This window comes from Bubalus bubalis, chromosome 9 (genome assembly GCF_019923935.1).
Source record: "Bubalus bubalis isolate 160015118507 breed Murrah chromosome 9, NDDB_SH_1, whole genome shotgun sequence".
Lineage (NCBI taxonomy): Eukaryota > Metazoa > Chordata > Mammalia > Artiodactyla > Bovidae > Bubalus > Bubalus bubalis.
In genome coordinates this window covers 51,361,761-51,374,411 of record NC_059165.1, presented here as the reverse complement: position 1 = coordinate 51,374,411, position 12,651 = coordinate 51,361,761, and the positions used below count along the sequence as shown (strand labels likewise).

General features: G+C 39.0%; 1 protein-coding gene across 7 annotated transcripts in view; it reads left to right on the top strand.

The window, feature by feature from the left end:
- Positions 1 to 101: 101 nt before the first annotated feature.
- The window catches only part of FBXO38 (F-box protein 38), a 65,544-nt gene continuing 52,994 nt past the window's right edge, over positions 102 to 12,651 (top strand). For 5 of the 7 annotated variants that reach the window (XM_006052692.4, XM_006052691.4, XM_006052690.4 and 2 more), the window contains exons 1-2: positions 103 to 242; positions 8,590 to 8,780. In XM_006052692.4, coding sequence (XP_006052754.1) covers positions 8,653 to 8,780 — 128 coding nt within the window. In that variant the 5' untranslated portion in view covers positions 103 to 242; positions 8,590 to 8,652. Of the gene's footprint in view, positions 243 to 8,589; positions 8,781 to 12,651 lie in introns of all 7 variants that reach the window. The other 2 variants (XM_025292455.3, XM_006052693.4) reach the window with 2 other exon arrangements.

Sequence of the window (12,651 nt, the reverse complement as noted above, 5' to 3'; positions counted from 1 at the left end):
TGAATGAAGGACTTGCCGCGAGTTTACCCTAAAGCCACGCTTAACATGGCTGCCAGGCCTGGACGCCCGAGCCTCACACCCAACATGGGCACAGGGAATGGGCCAAGCCCCGGATGCCAACATTCCGGAAGTGCCCGAGGGGCGGCGGAAGCGGAAGTGTCCCGGCGGTGGGGTCCGCGGGAAGTGTTTGTCGCGTTTCTCCCTCCCCCTTCACCAGTACAACAAACGGAGGGCTGGCATAGGTGAGGCGGCGGCCGGGTGGGCGTGGGGCGGGTGGCGAACTACAGAGCCAGGGGTGCGTACAGCGGGTGGAGGCGGCTGGATCGGGCTCTAGGGCCCTCGACCGGTTGGGCTCTCGGTCTCCGGCCCTTTTCGGGCCTAGAGCTCCTCGAAAAGCCGGGATTGGGTTTGTAGTAGATTGGGTTTGTAGTGGTTGGTATTCGAGGCCCTGGTGGCGGCGTTTGCCACCTTGCCTGAACTTTGCCCAAGATCCCGGCATATAGCACTCTCTATGAATCTCGATTTCCTGAACAAAATGGGAGTTTTGGCCTGGCTAACTTCTGGGACACCGTCGTACTCTGGGCGTCACAAATTCCACGATTTTAATGTTAAGTCAGTGTTTTAACCTGTGAATTAAAGCCTGAAGTCAGCTTACTGAGGGGATTATCCGAGCAGGACGCGGTGAATACATCTGTGAGAGGCGGCCAACCGGGGGATAGGGAGCCCGGAGTTGTAGTGTTACCTCGTCCACCGACTCACTCTGACCTTGCCCATGTCCATTACCCTCTCTGTGGCACGGCTTACATATCTGTAAAATGAGGGTGTTGGGTGCGTTTGATGCCCCTCCGAACTCAAAAGTCAGAATCTCAACTCCCTTTTAAGGAGACTTTCCTTAGAAACATGCCTGAAAGCATCTCTGTTTTGCATTTTTGGGTAACCAGGAGATGACTTATCAGAGGTGTCTACCATATTTGTTTCCAGACACCAAGCCAACCAAGGGCACCTGGGCAGTTAGGAAGCTTGCTGTGTTTCCTGTGCTCTGAAAAGCTCTGTCCTGAAGACTGTTTTTTGAACCTGTATCAGCAGTGTAAAACACACAAATGTGAAAAACAGACCTTTATCTTAAAACTGCTCTTAAATTGCTGGTTTACTTACTTTGGGCAAATACCTTCCTTTCTCTGGACTGGAGATTTCTCATCAGACAAATGAATTAGTTAGATTAGGTCATAGGTTCTTAATCCCCTTTCTCATACTCTGCAGGCTGAGCGGTAAAGAACGCTCCTGCCAATGCAGGAAACGCAGGTTGGATCCCTTGGTCGGGAATATCCGTTGGAGAAGGAAATGGCAACCCACTCCAGTATTCTTTCTTGCCTGGGAAATCCCATGGACAGAGAAGCATTGCAGGCTACAGTCCATGGGGTCACAAAGAGTCTGGCAGGACTTAGTGACTAAACAACAAAACAACAACTGCACAAATGAATAAAATAATAACTATAGATCCATGATTTTCTGGGGGTTGGGAAAGGTGAGATATGGAGGGTACATATTATGTAACCATATAGATAGAAAAGTCTGTGTTTCTAATTTTTAAATCTCATTTTTGACAATTACTGGTCTAGGTTGTTATCACTAGGGCTCTTTCTCTTTAAAATTTATCGTGCTGTGATTCGTATGTCCTCTTTGCGTAAACTTTTGTGTGTGTTTGTTTAAATGACTGTGTCCCTGGAGGTATACTCTTTAGTTAAAAAAAAAAGATACTAAGATATAGAAAAGAAGAAAACGGAAAAGCCAGATTATAGTAAAGTGACATAGTGAAATAAAACTGGACTTGAGTTAAAGATACAGACAGCACCGGTACTGATACCTTGTTACAGCACTGATACTTTCTGGCAAGCCAGCTTACCTCTCTGGTTCTCACTTTCCTTATCTGGAAAATGAAAGATTCGACTGGATGATTCCTAGATATTTTCAGCACTGTAATTCTGTTTTTCTTATTTGTTTTTTATCTGAGCAGCTTGGTGGATGTGCTGCAGCATTTCTTTAGGCAGGAGAGGCTGTTCTAGGTGGTAGATGGAAGATCTATGAGAAATGGTGTCAGATTAAGTGACATACAATATTACTTTGATATGAGCAAACTGAAGCAAAACAACAACAACAACTAAAGAAAGGTGTTAGAAACCTAAGGGGCAGAGGAGCCCTTGACGGTGGAGCTTCATGGTAGGAAAGGCTTTGCCATCTATGGGGTCGAATAGAGTCGGACACGACTGAAGCGACTTAGCAGCAGCAACAGCAGCAGCAGCACCTAGTAGGCAATAAAAAAATAATCAAGTGAGGGGACGGTTGGATGGATGGACAGATTGATAATAGCAAGTTTTAAAAAAGGAGTTTCTCCAGAAAATTGTAATTAATTCGATACAGAATGGGAAATTGATTCAGTATTGTGAAAGTCTGATAAAAGCAGAGGTCCCTAAGTTTTCTAGTTAATTTTTAGATAAGTCAGTTTATCTCTTCCTTATAAAGTATGTTAGTAAGAGACAAAAATGTACCTTGGAGGGTCCAGTGTGATCTGAGGAAGAGAGTAATTAGAATAAGAGAGATGGAAGAGGATGTTGACAAGATGGAACAGGTATAAGAAGATTTCTAAGTTGGACATTTAGGGAGTAAAGGAGTGGATTTATGTAGGACTTTTTATAGGTATCAATGATAGAATTGTGTACAATAAGTGTTAAAACTTCTCTAATGGGGATAGAGAATAAAAAGGGAAATGATTTTTGCAAGCAAGGAGATGTTGGTGCTCCTCAGCAAGTGGTAGAAATAGCCTTGAGGGTTAAGGTTTAAAAGAGAGGGATAAATTTGGGAGCAACCAGAATGAATTGAATTAGTAGAGGATAGGTAGTCTAGTTTGGGATAGAGGGAAACTTGAACTGGCAGGTTGCAAGGAACGAAGCAGCCTAAGAAACTGTGTTAGTGAAAAGGACCTTCCTTCCCTTGTTGAGTTTCTCAAATTTAAAGAATACTCAGAAACAACTCAGACTTATCGTTAGTTAGAATGTACTTGGATCACTAGAACAAAAACGATGCTTCTTTGGCTAAAGTCTGCTACACAGCTTTTACAGGATGACTGTAGAGACCCAGGGCTTCTGTAGGCTATTGTGTGGGAATTAAATTAGATGGACCACGGGCTCTAATTTGTGAAGGAGGGTGTGGTCAGCAGTTTTATCACAGCATCAAGAAGTGCGTCTCCAAGCACTGGGGCATAGTTCTGGAATGTGGCAGGCAGCTGAGGTGCAGAGGACTGACTTGATGACAGGTTATACAGTGTAGGCTGAAAAATCTGAATCCCAGCATAAACTCTGACGCTTAATATATGTCCTTGGAAAGTGACTTATACCCTCTGGTTCTGTTTGTCCATCTAAAAATTGAGGAACCAGGTTTGGATAGCATCCTGTTAAAGAGCTTGCGTGTCTCTGTGAAGCCCCTGAAAGTATATGAGTCTTGAAGTGTGTTTTGTTTTTTTCTTTGGGGGATGTACAACTGTTGTCATAGTCCCAAATGGGTTTATGACCCACAAAAAATTAAGAACTGTGTGACTAATCTCTGAGGGACCCTTAACCTTTTAACTTTCCTTGAAAATGAGTTTTGTCATTCAGAATGACATTGCTTAGAGGTTTAGAGTCTTAGCCTCCAGAACTTGTGTGCGTGTGCTCAGTCGTGACTGACTCTTCCACCTAGGGGCTGCATGCGACCCCATGGACTGCAGCCTGCCAGACTCCTCTGTCCATGGGATTTTCCAGGCAAGAATACAAGAGCAGGTTGCCATTTCCTACTCCGGGGATCTTCCCGGCCCACAGATCAAACCCGCATCTCTTGTGTCTCCTGCATTAGCAGGTAGATTCCTTACCACTGTGCCACCTGGGAATCCTCCCCAAATAACACCTGTTGCTGCAAATAATAGTCTCTATATATTTGTACTCGTTATTTATACTCACCTCTTCTTACCCTCCTTAACTCCTCTGCTAAACTTGTTCCTATGTGTCATCTTTATCTACTGCTGATAACTGGAATTTCCCTCTTTTCCCCTTTCAGCCTATTGCTATTTTGGACCACTCCTACCTTGCTGAGTTTCTCAAGTGACAAGTGGTGATATTTTGGAGAGAAGGGTAGGAGGAAACCAAGATACAGAAGGCTAGTCATCGTAGTTTTCTGCTGTCACCTGCTTTTATCCTTCATTCCACTGAAAGGCAAGCAGCAGAGAGAGAGAGTGCACATATAAGAGACTTCATCATCACTAGGTCTCTATGTCTTTCATAGTGTTTTCTTCTCAAACAGGGATACCAGACCTATGTACTCAGTGCTTAGGATTAAATGCTCTCAGCATAGTCTAGTCATGTATTTCACTCAAGTGATGATGAAGCCAGCTTCAGTTGAAACAGTTGTGTGGGGTGTTTTGGTTGTTGTTGTTTGTTTTCAATAGAGTTTGAGTGGTGGTGAGGGAAAAGAATTGAGTCTTTGAAGAAGTCTTTAATGTCCTTAACACTGCCAGGAGCACTACTGGGACTGGAGAGGACTTGGCAATTTCCCCTAGGTATGGGTCCTGAGCTGTTAAAGCCCCTAGGTGGAAGATGGTAGTCTTATCCTTTACCCCAGTGTCCATCTCCACGAGTCCCTTCCCCACTGAAGGTTTGTAGCAGGGGCATCACTACTCCACTTGCTGACACATAAGTAGCTCTGTGACCAAGTTTTCAATTCTAGACTTGATATGGGAACTATATATACAATTTCACCTAAAGTTTTGTTACAGTCCTACTAACTTAGGCTCTTTGGTAGTTAGTGTTAATGCATATTAGGTTAAATGGATCTTTGTGGGCTTGCTGGAGACCTAACCTGACCTTTCTATAATGTTGTATAATGTCATATCTGTGAGTAAATATTTTTCTGAGTTCTAAACGAGGGAAATTATATAAACTCTGTGATATTTAAGGAGCAGTCTATTTGTTTAAAATTTCAAGTGTATGCTGTGCACTGGAGCTACTAAATCTGATTCACACAAAACCTCAGTATTGCAAAATAAGGAGCGATAACAAGTGGAATCATAAGATGAGAGTAGCAGATCTACACCACTTAGTAAAAGGAGGATGAAGAGCCAAGAAAGATTTTTACTTAAAGGATGAAGTCAAGAACATGCATGATTACAGTTAGCAAAGGTGAAGGTGTAAAGGGTGATCAGATCAGATCAGTCTCTTAGTCGTGTCCGACTCGTTGTGACCCCATGAATCGCAGCATGCCAGGCCTCCCTGTCCATCACCAACTCCCGGAGTTCACTCAGACTCATGTCCATCGAGTCAGTGATGCCATCCAGCCATCTCATCCTCTGTTGTCCCCTTCTCCTCCTACCCCCAATCCCTCCCAGCATCAGAGTCTTTTCCAGTGAGTCAACTCTTTGCATGAGGTGGCCAAAGTACTGGAGTTTCAGCTTTAGCATCATTCCTTCCAAGGAAATCCCAGGGCTGATCTCCTTCAGAATGGACTGGTTGGATCTCCTTGCAGTCCAAGGGGCTCTCAAGAGTCTTCTCCAACACCACAGTTCAAAAGCATCAATTCTTCGGCGCTCAGCCTTCTTCACAGTCCAACTCTCACATCCATACGTGCAGGTGCTAAATAACATAACTGGAGAATTAATCCGTGGTTGGATTGGTCTGTACTGATTAATAGTCTTGTCACCGTGTTTGAATGCCTCAGGGTAGCTATTTTGTGTTCTTATTGGAGTGTGATTATATTTTTGCCAGGGTTACAGGCCTGTTGCTGAGATCATTGAGTGCTGTGGTGGCAAATAGAATGCTCATAGGAGCATGAAATGGTTCTTAGCAGCCTTGCTGCTGAACACATATGGAAGAATGGAAAGATGATGGATAGTTACACATCAGACGTATAATTTACTATGAACGAAGACTTGTCATCACCCAGTTGCAGGAGATTGAGATTCTTTTCCTTTTCCTGGCAGAGACATAATCAGTAAAATACTATCCAAGTTGCTATGGGAGAAGCATATGTTAGTGAAGTATTACAGGGACCTCAGAAGAGAAGTTTTAGTAGGAGACATTTTCTCAGGGAACCTAACGTTTAAACTAGATGTTGAAGGCAGAATAATGCCTTTCTAGCAAAAAGAAAAAGAAAGGGAAAGGAAGGACTTTCTAGCTGGAGTTAGTGCTTATTGGGAATAAAAGATGAATGTTAAATAAATGCATGAACTGAGATTGGTGTGGCTGGAATGAGCAAGTGGTAAAAATTGAAAGATGAGATTGGAAAGGTGCTTGATCGGATTGGAAAGACTTTATACTCTGGAAACTAGGATTTCTTGTAGGCTGATTTGGTTTCTGTTTGATCATGTGTATATATTTCTTTAAAAACAAATTCAGTGAACTGTAGCTCATGTACCTACTCTGTAGAATTCCTTCAAGCCATAGTACTAAGTTCATGTTAATATTAATCCACCCACAATTCTAAAAATTTATTTCTTTGGTTTTCCAGGCCATAGCTGATTAGAAGCAGCAAATTAAGAGGTTTGTGTGTGTGTTTAGGTGGAGTGCAGAGAGAAGCAAGCATGCTGACACCTGCCATAATTCACAGTGCATAGCCATTCAGTGAGAGAAGAAGGGACCAGAGCATACACACACATGCACACACAAAAATATAAGAATTCACTTAGCCTTGTAGCTTTCTCCCACTGCTGAAGCAAAGGAACCCCGGGAACTCCATATAGTTCACTAATCCCTGAGAATATATTGCAGAATATCATGTATATTGATGACTTCGGGTCATCAAGAAAAGGGGATGCTTTTATTGACTCATCTCTGTAAGAAAATGGAAGCACATGGTCCACTTCAGAAACTTTTGGTAGTACCAATATAATTAAGAAAAAACACTGGTGTATAAAAGGGAGCAAACACTGTAAATGAGAGACTGACAGATTTGCAGCAGCAGTTCTTTGCATCACTGTAACATGATTAAGTTTAAGCTCTGAACTCTAGAGTTCTCTCACTTTGAGTGCAGCTAATTTTTCAGAATTTTACCAGAGATAATTCATAATACTATTTAAATGACACTGTTATTCTTGTCTGGGGGGTTCCATGGACAGAGCAGTCTGGTGGGCTGCAGTCCGGGGGGTCACAAGAGACCACATGGACATGACTGAGCACAGCACAGTCAATATTCAGTAATAGAAGAACAGTTCAGTAAATTTTGCTATATATTCACTTGCTATTCAAATTCAGTTACTAAAAAATAGGATTTTAATAGCACAGGAAATTTTTCTAATGTTGAGTGACTATTTTACATGAACAGGTAAGTGAAGTGAAGTTGCTCAGTCGTGTCTGACTCTTTGCAACTCCATGGACAGTAGCCTGCACCAGGCTCCTCCGTCCACGGGATTTTCTAGGCAAGAGTACTGGAGTGGGTTGCCATTTCCTTCTCCAGGGAATCTTCCGACCCAGGGATCGAACCCAGGTCTCCCGCATTGTAGACAGACGTTTTACCGTCTGAGCCACCAGGGAACAGGTAAAACTATATATATATATATATGAGCTCAACCAGGTTAAAATATGCACAGAAAAAATGATTAGAAGGAAATACACCGGTTGCCTTGAGTGGTATAACTTTTCTACATCTTTATACTTTTCTGTACTTTACAGACTTTCTATAATGAGCACACAGTAACTTTATAATCAGAAAATAATAAAGATTTTATATAAAAAAAAAAAAAAGGACACTGTTTTCACATAGTTCCCTCTTAACCTAACCTACAAAATAAAACAAACCTCTAGGCGGAAGTTCGTTCATCTGACTTTTCTCTCTTTTCCCCCACTGAGTTCTTTCTCCTTTGTCCCTCGCATCCCCTCCTCCTTCCTTCAAACAAACCATACATACGTTTAATACAAAAGTGAATTAACTTCTGCTCCTTAATATTTATGGGAGAGAGAGAGAAGGGTAGTTTTATTCTTCTGCTGAAGTTGCATATAAAATGAAGCAGGTTTTTTTTGGTTTTTGTTTTTTGTGGAAAAGGTTATTATTTTTTAATTAAGTTCTTAAAGGGATATGTGACCCACTGGTGGAATCGGATCCCCTCACTTTCATTGGTGGGAGAATTTAAACAGCGGTTCCAAGTTCATAGAAATAATCTGGGGCTGACCCAGGACTAGAATCTAAGAGCCTTCTACTTTCTGCTGTTAAGGGCAATCCTAGAATCATAAGCACCTGTATCTAGTTTAATGGTCTTACCTTACACATGCGGAGAAATTGAGTGAATTAGCTAGGAAGCAACAGTACAAATAGAATTCAAGACTCCCTACTCTTTGGATTTTTGCTCATTCTAAATAATTAGTTTTTAACCTTTACTTCTCTTCAGAAAAAAAGGTATTCTGTGCCTTTTGTGTAATATTTTTGTTAATTTGAATGTAGCCTGTATCACTGTAATAGCACCACTGTTGTGTGTCTGTATTCTAGAATAGACATTGTTTTACCTGTGTTTTATAAGGATAATTTCTGTCTGGGTTTGGCATGTTTTAGTCTCCTCTAATCACTGGTTGCTTTCAGGTGCTTTGAAATCAAGTAACCAAGAGGGGAGATTTGCTCTTTGATCCTGGAGATAACACAGCAATGGGTCCACGAAAGAAAAGTGTTAAAACGTGTCTCGTGAATAATGAAATTCCTGAGGAAGCAGTATCCGATGAAACAAAGGACTATATGAATCAACTTTCACATGAAGTGCTTTGCCATATTTTTAGGTAAGGTTTTGTTTGGTTGATTTTCATCTACCTGGAATTTATAGGTAGAAGCAAATCCTAGAGCTGTCTGTCCAGTATGGTAGTCACTACCTACATGTGGTGTTTAAATTAAAGATCTGGTGTGGCTAGTGGCTACTGTATAGGATGGCACAGACAGTGAAGAACTTTCCTTTGTTGCAGAAAGTTCTGTTGGGCAGACATTATCTAGACGGTTAACATTCCAGGCTTCTTAGAATTCCTATTGACTGATAGACTTGTTGACTTTTATTATTATAGTACCATTTGTGTACAGCATAAGACAGTGTTTCTGACTTTTTGATTATAGTCCACAGTAAGAAACAACATTTTGCTCAGTGTGCACATATATGTAAGTAAATGGAAAAAAAAGTTTTGTGAAATAATAACCACTATATGCAGCGTACACATTAAGATTGTTCTGACAAATTTTTTTCCAAACCTTTTTTAAAAATTATATTTTTATCCAAACTGTACTTAACAGCTGTTACAAAAACCAGAAACAAATCCAAAAAGACAACCAAAAAACTCTGTCATTATAATTTCTCCTGCTCTCTTCTTTCATTATTACTCAAATAAACACATCCTAACATACTTTGTCTCTGGGATGAGAGACCAGAGTTTGACTCTGGAGTCTCATTTGCTAGCTGTGGACCAATGATAGATATAAAGATGTTATTATGAGGATTCAGTGAGATATTTTTTTTAATTTGTTTATTTTTTAATTGAAGGATAATTGCTTTACAGAATTTTGTTGTTTTCTGTCAAACATCAACATGAATCAGCCATAGATATATGTATGTCCCCTCTCTCTTGAACCTCCCTCCCATCTGAGATAATTTTTTAAAGCACTTTATACACTGCATGACACAAATACTTGGCAAACGTTAGTGATTATGACTGTGTTATTCCTTTTTTCATATTACTACACGGCCTTTATCATTTCAGTCACTGCTTTCTATTCCACTATGATGTAATTACCTTTATTCTTATATTTCATCTGGATTACTTCTAATTTTTCTCTTAAATAATGCAATTAACTTCTCTAAACATTTGAATTTTCCATTATTTTAGATTATTTACTTAGGGGAAATTTCCACATATGAAATTCCTAGAAAGGTTTTCAACTTATAAAAAATTATTAAATATTTGCAGATTATATAAAATAGTGATAGAGTTACTTTGGGGAACCATTAGGCACTTTATTTTTTTTTTTTTTTTCAGTATAAATTTGCCTCCGTCTTTATCTTCTGCAGTTTGTTATTCTGTCAGTATAGTTTTTGTTCAGTTCTGTCTGGTAATAGAAGGCCCAATTAATAGACCTTTAAAAAAAAAAAAAATAGCAAGATGATACTAAAGTTAATCTGGCAGGAAAAATCCTGTAGCCAAAATTTTCCAGAAATAGCCTGACCCTGGCAGATGTTCACATGTATTCTAAATTATAAAATAATTAAAGATTTGGTCTGGGAGAAGATAGCCAGCCAGTTGGGTAAAACAGACTCCATATGTAGGCTCCATATGTGGATTCAAATATATGTGGGGATCCAGTTTATGACAGACTAGGTATTCACATCAGTGAAGAAAAGCTGAGTGGATTATTCAGTGATGATGTCACAGCCTAAAAACTATTTGAAAAAAATAATAAAACATGTTCTTATCTCTCTGACAACTGTATTCTTTTTTTAAAAATTAATTTATTTATTTTAATTGGAAGCTAATTACTTTACAGTATTGTGGTTTTTGCCATACATTGACATGAATCGGCCATGGGTGTACGTGCTGACAACTGTATTCTAAATATTTCAGTGAATTAAACAATGAAACTATTAAAATTCTAGAGGAGAGCATAGGTAAATAGGGATTTGTGTTTGTTGTTTGTTGACTAATGGTAGGACATATTATGAACAAATTTGATCATATTTTAAATTGATAGTGGATTTGATTTTGGAGTTCAAACAGAAAATGGCAGTAGAAGGAGTGGAATCAAGGATGTACCCTAGTTATTTGATCATATTATAAATTGATAGTGGATTCGATTTTGCAGTTCAAACAGAATATGGCAGTTGAAGGAGTGGAATCAAGTAGAAGGATGTACCCTAGTTTTTATGAAAAAAAAAAAACATGCAGCAGATTGGCAGAATGTAGTGATAACTGTGAACTAAGCTGAGTGCTTGAATTTGGTCTGAGATGTTTATTCTAAAAATAAACATTTTTTTTTTAGGCTTCTAAAGTTTTTATTTGAAGATTCTTTTTGTAGCCCTGTACTAACTGTTTAGTATATTTTCGTGAAATAAAAAACTATGGTTTCCTTAAAAGAAACCCAATCTTTGCTGTACCTGCCATGTTAAACACATCTTTTCTAAAACATGTTTGATCTGTCTTTTGAACTCCAGCTTTTTAACCATGTATCTGTGGAGTAAAAATACATTGTTTATCTAATCTTCATAAGATTGCTAATGTTTCTATTTCAAGGGAGTGTAATATTAAATAATATTAACTAAGGCAAATACTTTAGTTAAAAATTAGTGATATGGGGGAAAATTTTAGTGGCAAAAGTTGATTTAGAAAACAAATTCAATTTTTCATTGTTGATAAAATGCATGGTAATGTAGTTTCTGAAAATTATTTGCATATCTGAGAAATAGAAACTGTAGATTAAGTTGGCAATAATTTTTTTTTGGTAGAAAATTTGACTTTATTTTATTTGCTTTATTTAAATAATTATAAAGGAGAAAGCAAAGGGGCCAGTATAGGTGGGGGGAAATAGAGCAGAGAAATATTCAGCAGGCATACTTGGATTTTCCTTTAGAATTAGCTTAATTTTTAGGAAATAGATATACCTGTTGACATCCATGCTCTTCCACTCTCTTATCTAACTGTTGACATTTTTTTCTGGTTAGCTTTTTGATGAATTTCACTACTTGTAAAGTGGAATAATGGTAGCACCTACTATATCAATGAGAGTTTTAGCAGAAAGCAAGGTATACTTGGCTGGAATTTGAAGATACTGAAGGAATCATTCAGAGAAGTGTAGGTAGGGTTAAGGGAACACATAAGAGATGTTAAAGGATTCATTCAGCTAGGGGATTAGCAATAGCATTAAGCTTTTGCCCTGCCTTCCACTGGCCAGTCAATTCATAAAGGGATGGGTGGGGGGCTGGGGAACACGGCAGAACAGAGAAGGGAAGAAAAAGGATTGCGGGAGGGCTGTGTTGCAAACAGGAAAAGAACCTAGCTTGCAAAGTTGTGAAATTAAACAGTGACTATAGTACAGTGTCTGTGATGCAACACCAGGTCAATAAAGAGGAGCTTTGCCTTTTTTCTTTTCCTTTAAATTAACCTCGGTCTGTTGAGAAAGAGAGATGAGATTTTTCTGATCTTTCAAAATATATAATATATTCATATTACTGGAAACAGAACAAAAGTAGAGATTAGTTGAAAAGTTTCATGAAGGAACCAGATAACAGGGGAGGTTGGAAAAAGAAAATTGTAATTCAGATGAGTTTATGCTTATGCAGTACTTAAAGAATATGTGATTAAAAGGTAAAAGATCTAGGGAAAAAGGTACACTGTAAACTTAGTATACAGATCTGTTGATGAAGAAGATAGTAGAGATTCCTTGGTGAATGGGAGCAGAAAGGAATATTTTTAGCCACGTTAGGAAATGGATTCTATAAAACTATAAAATAATATAGGTTAGGTTTAAATTAATCATTTCTCTCTAATCTTTTTTATATTCCCATATCACCATACCTTGAAATGTACTGACTTTTTTTTTTTTCCTTTTAGATTTTCTTTGTTCTTAAAAGGAGAAAGGCAGGATTTATACAATGCTATATGGAGGGAGCTCAACAGT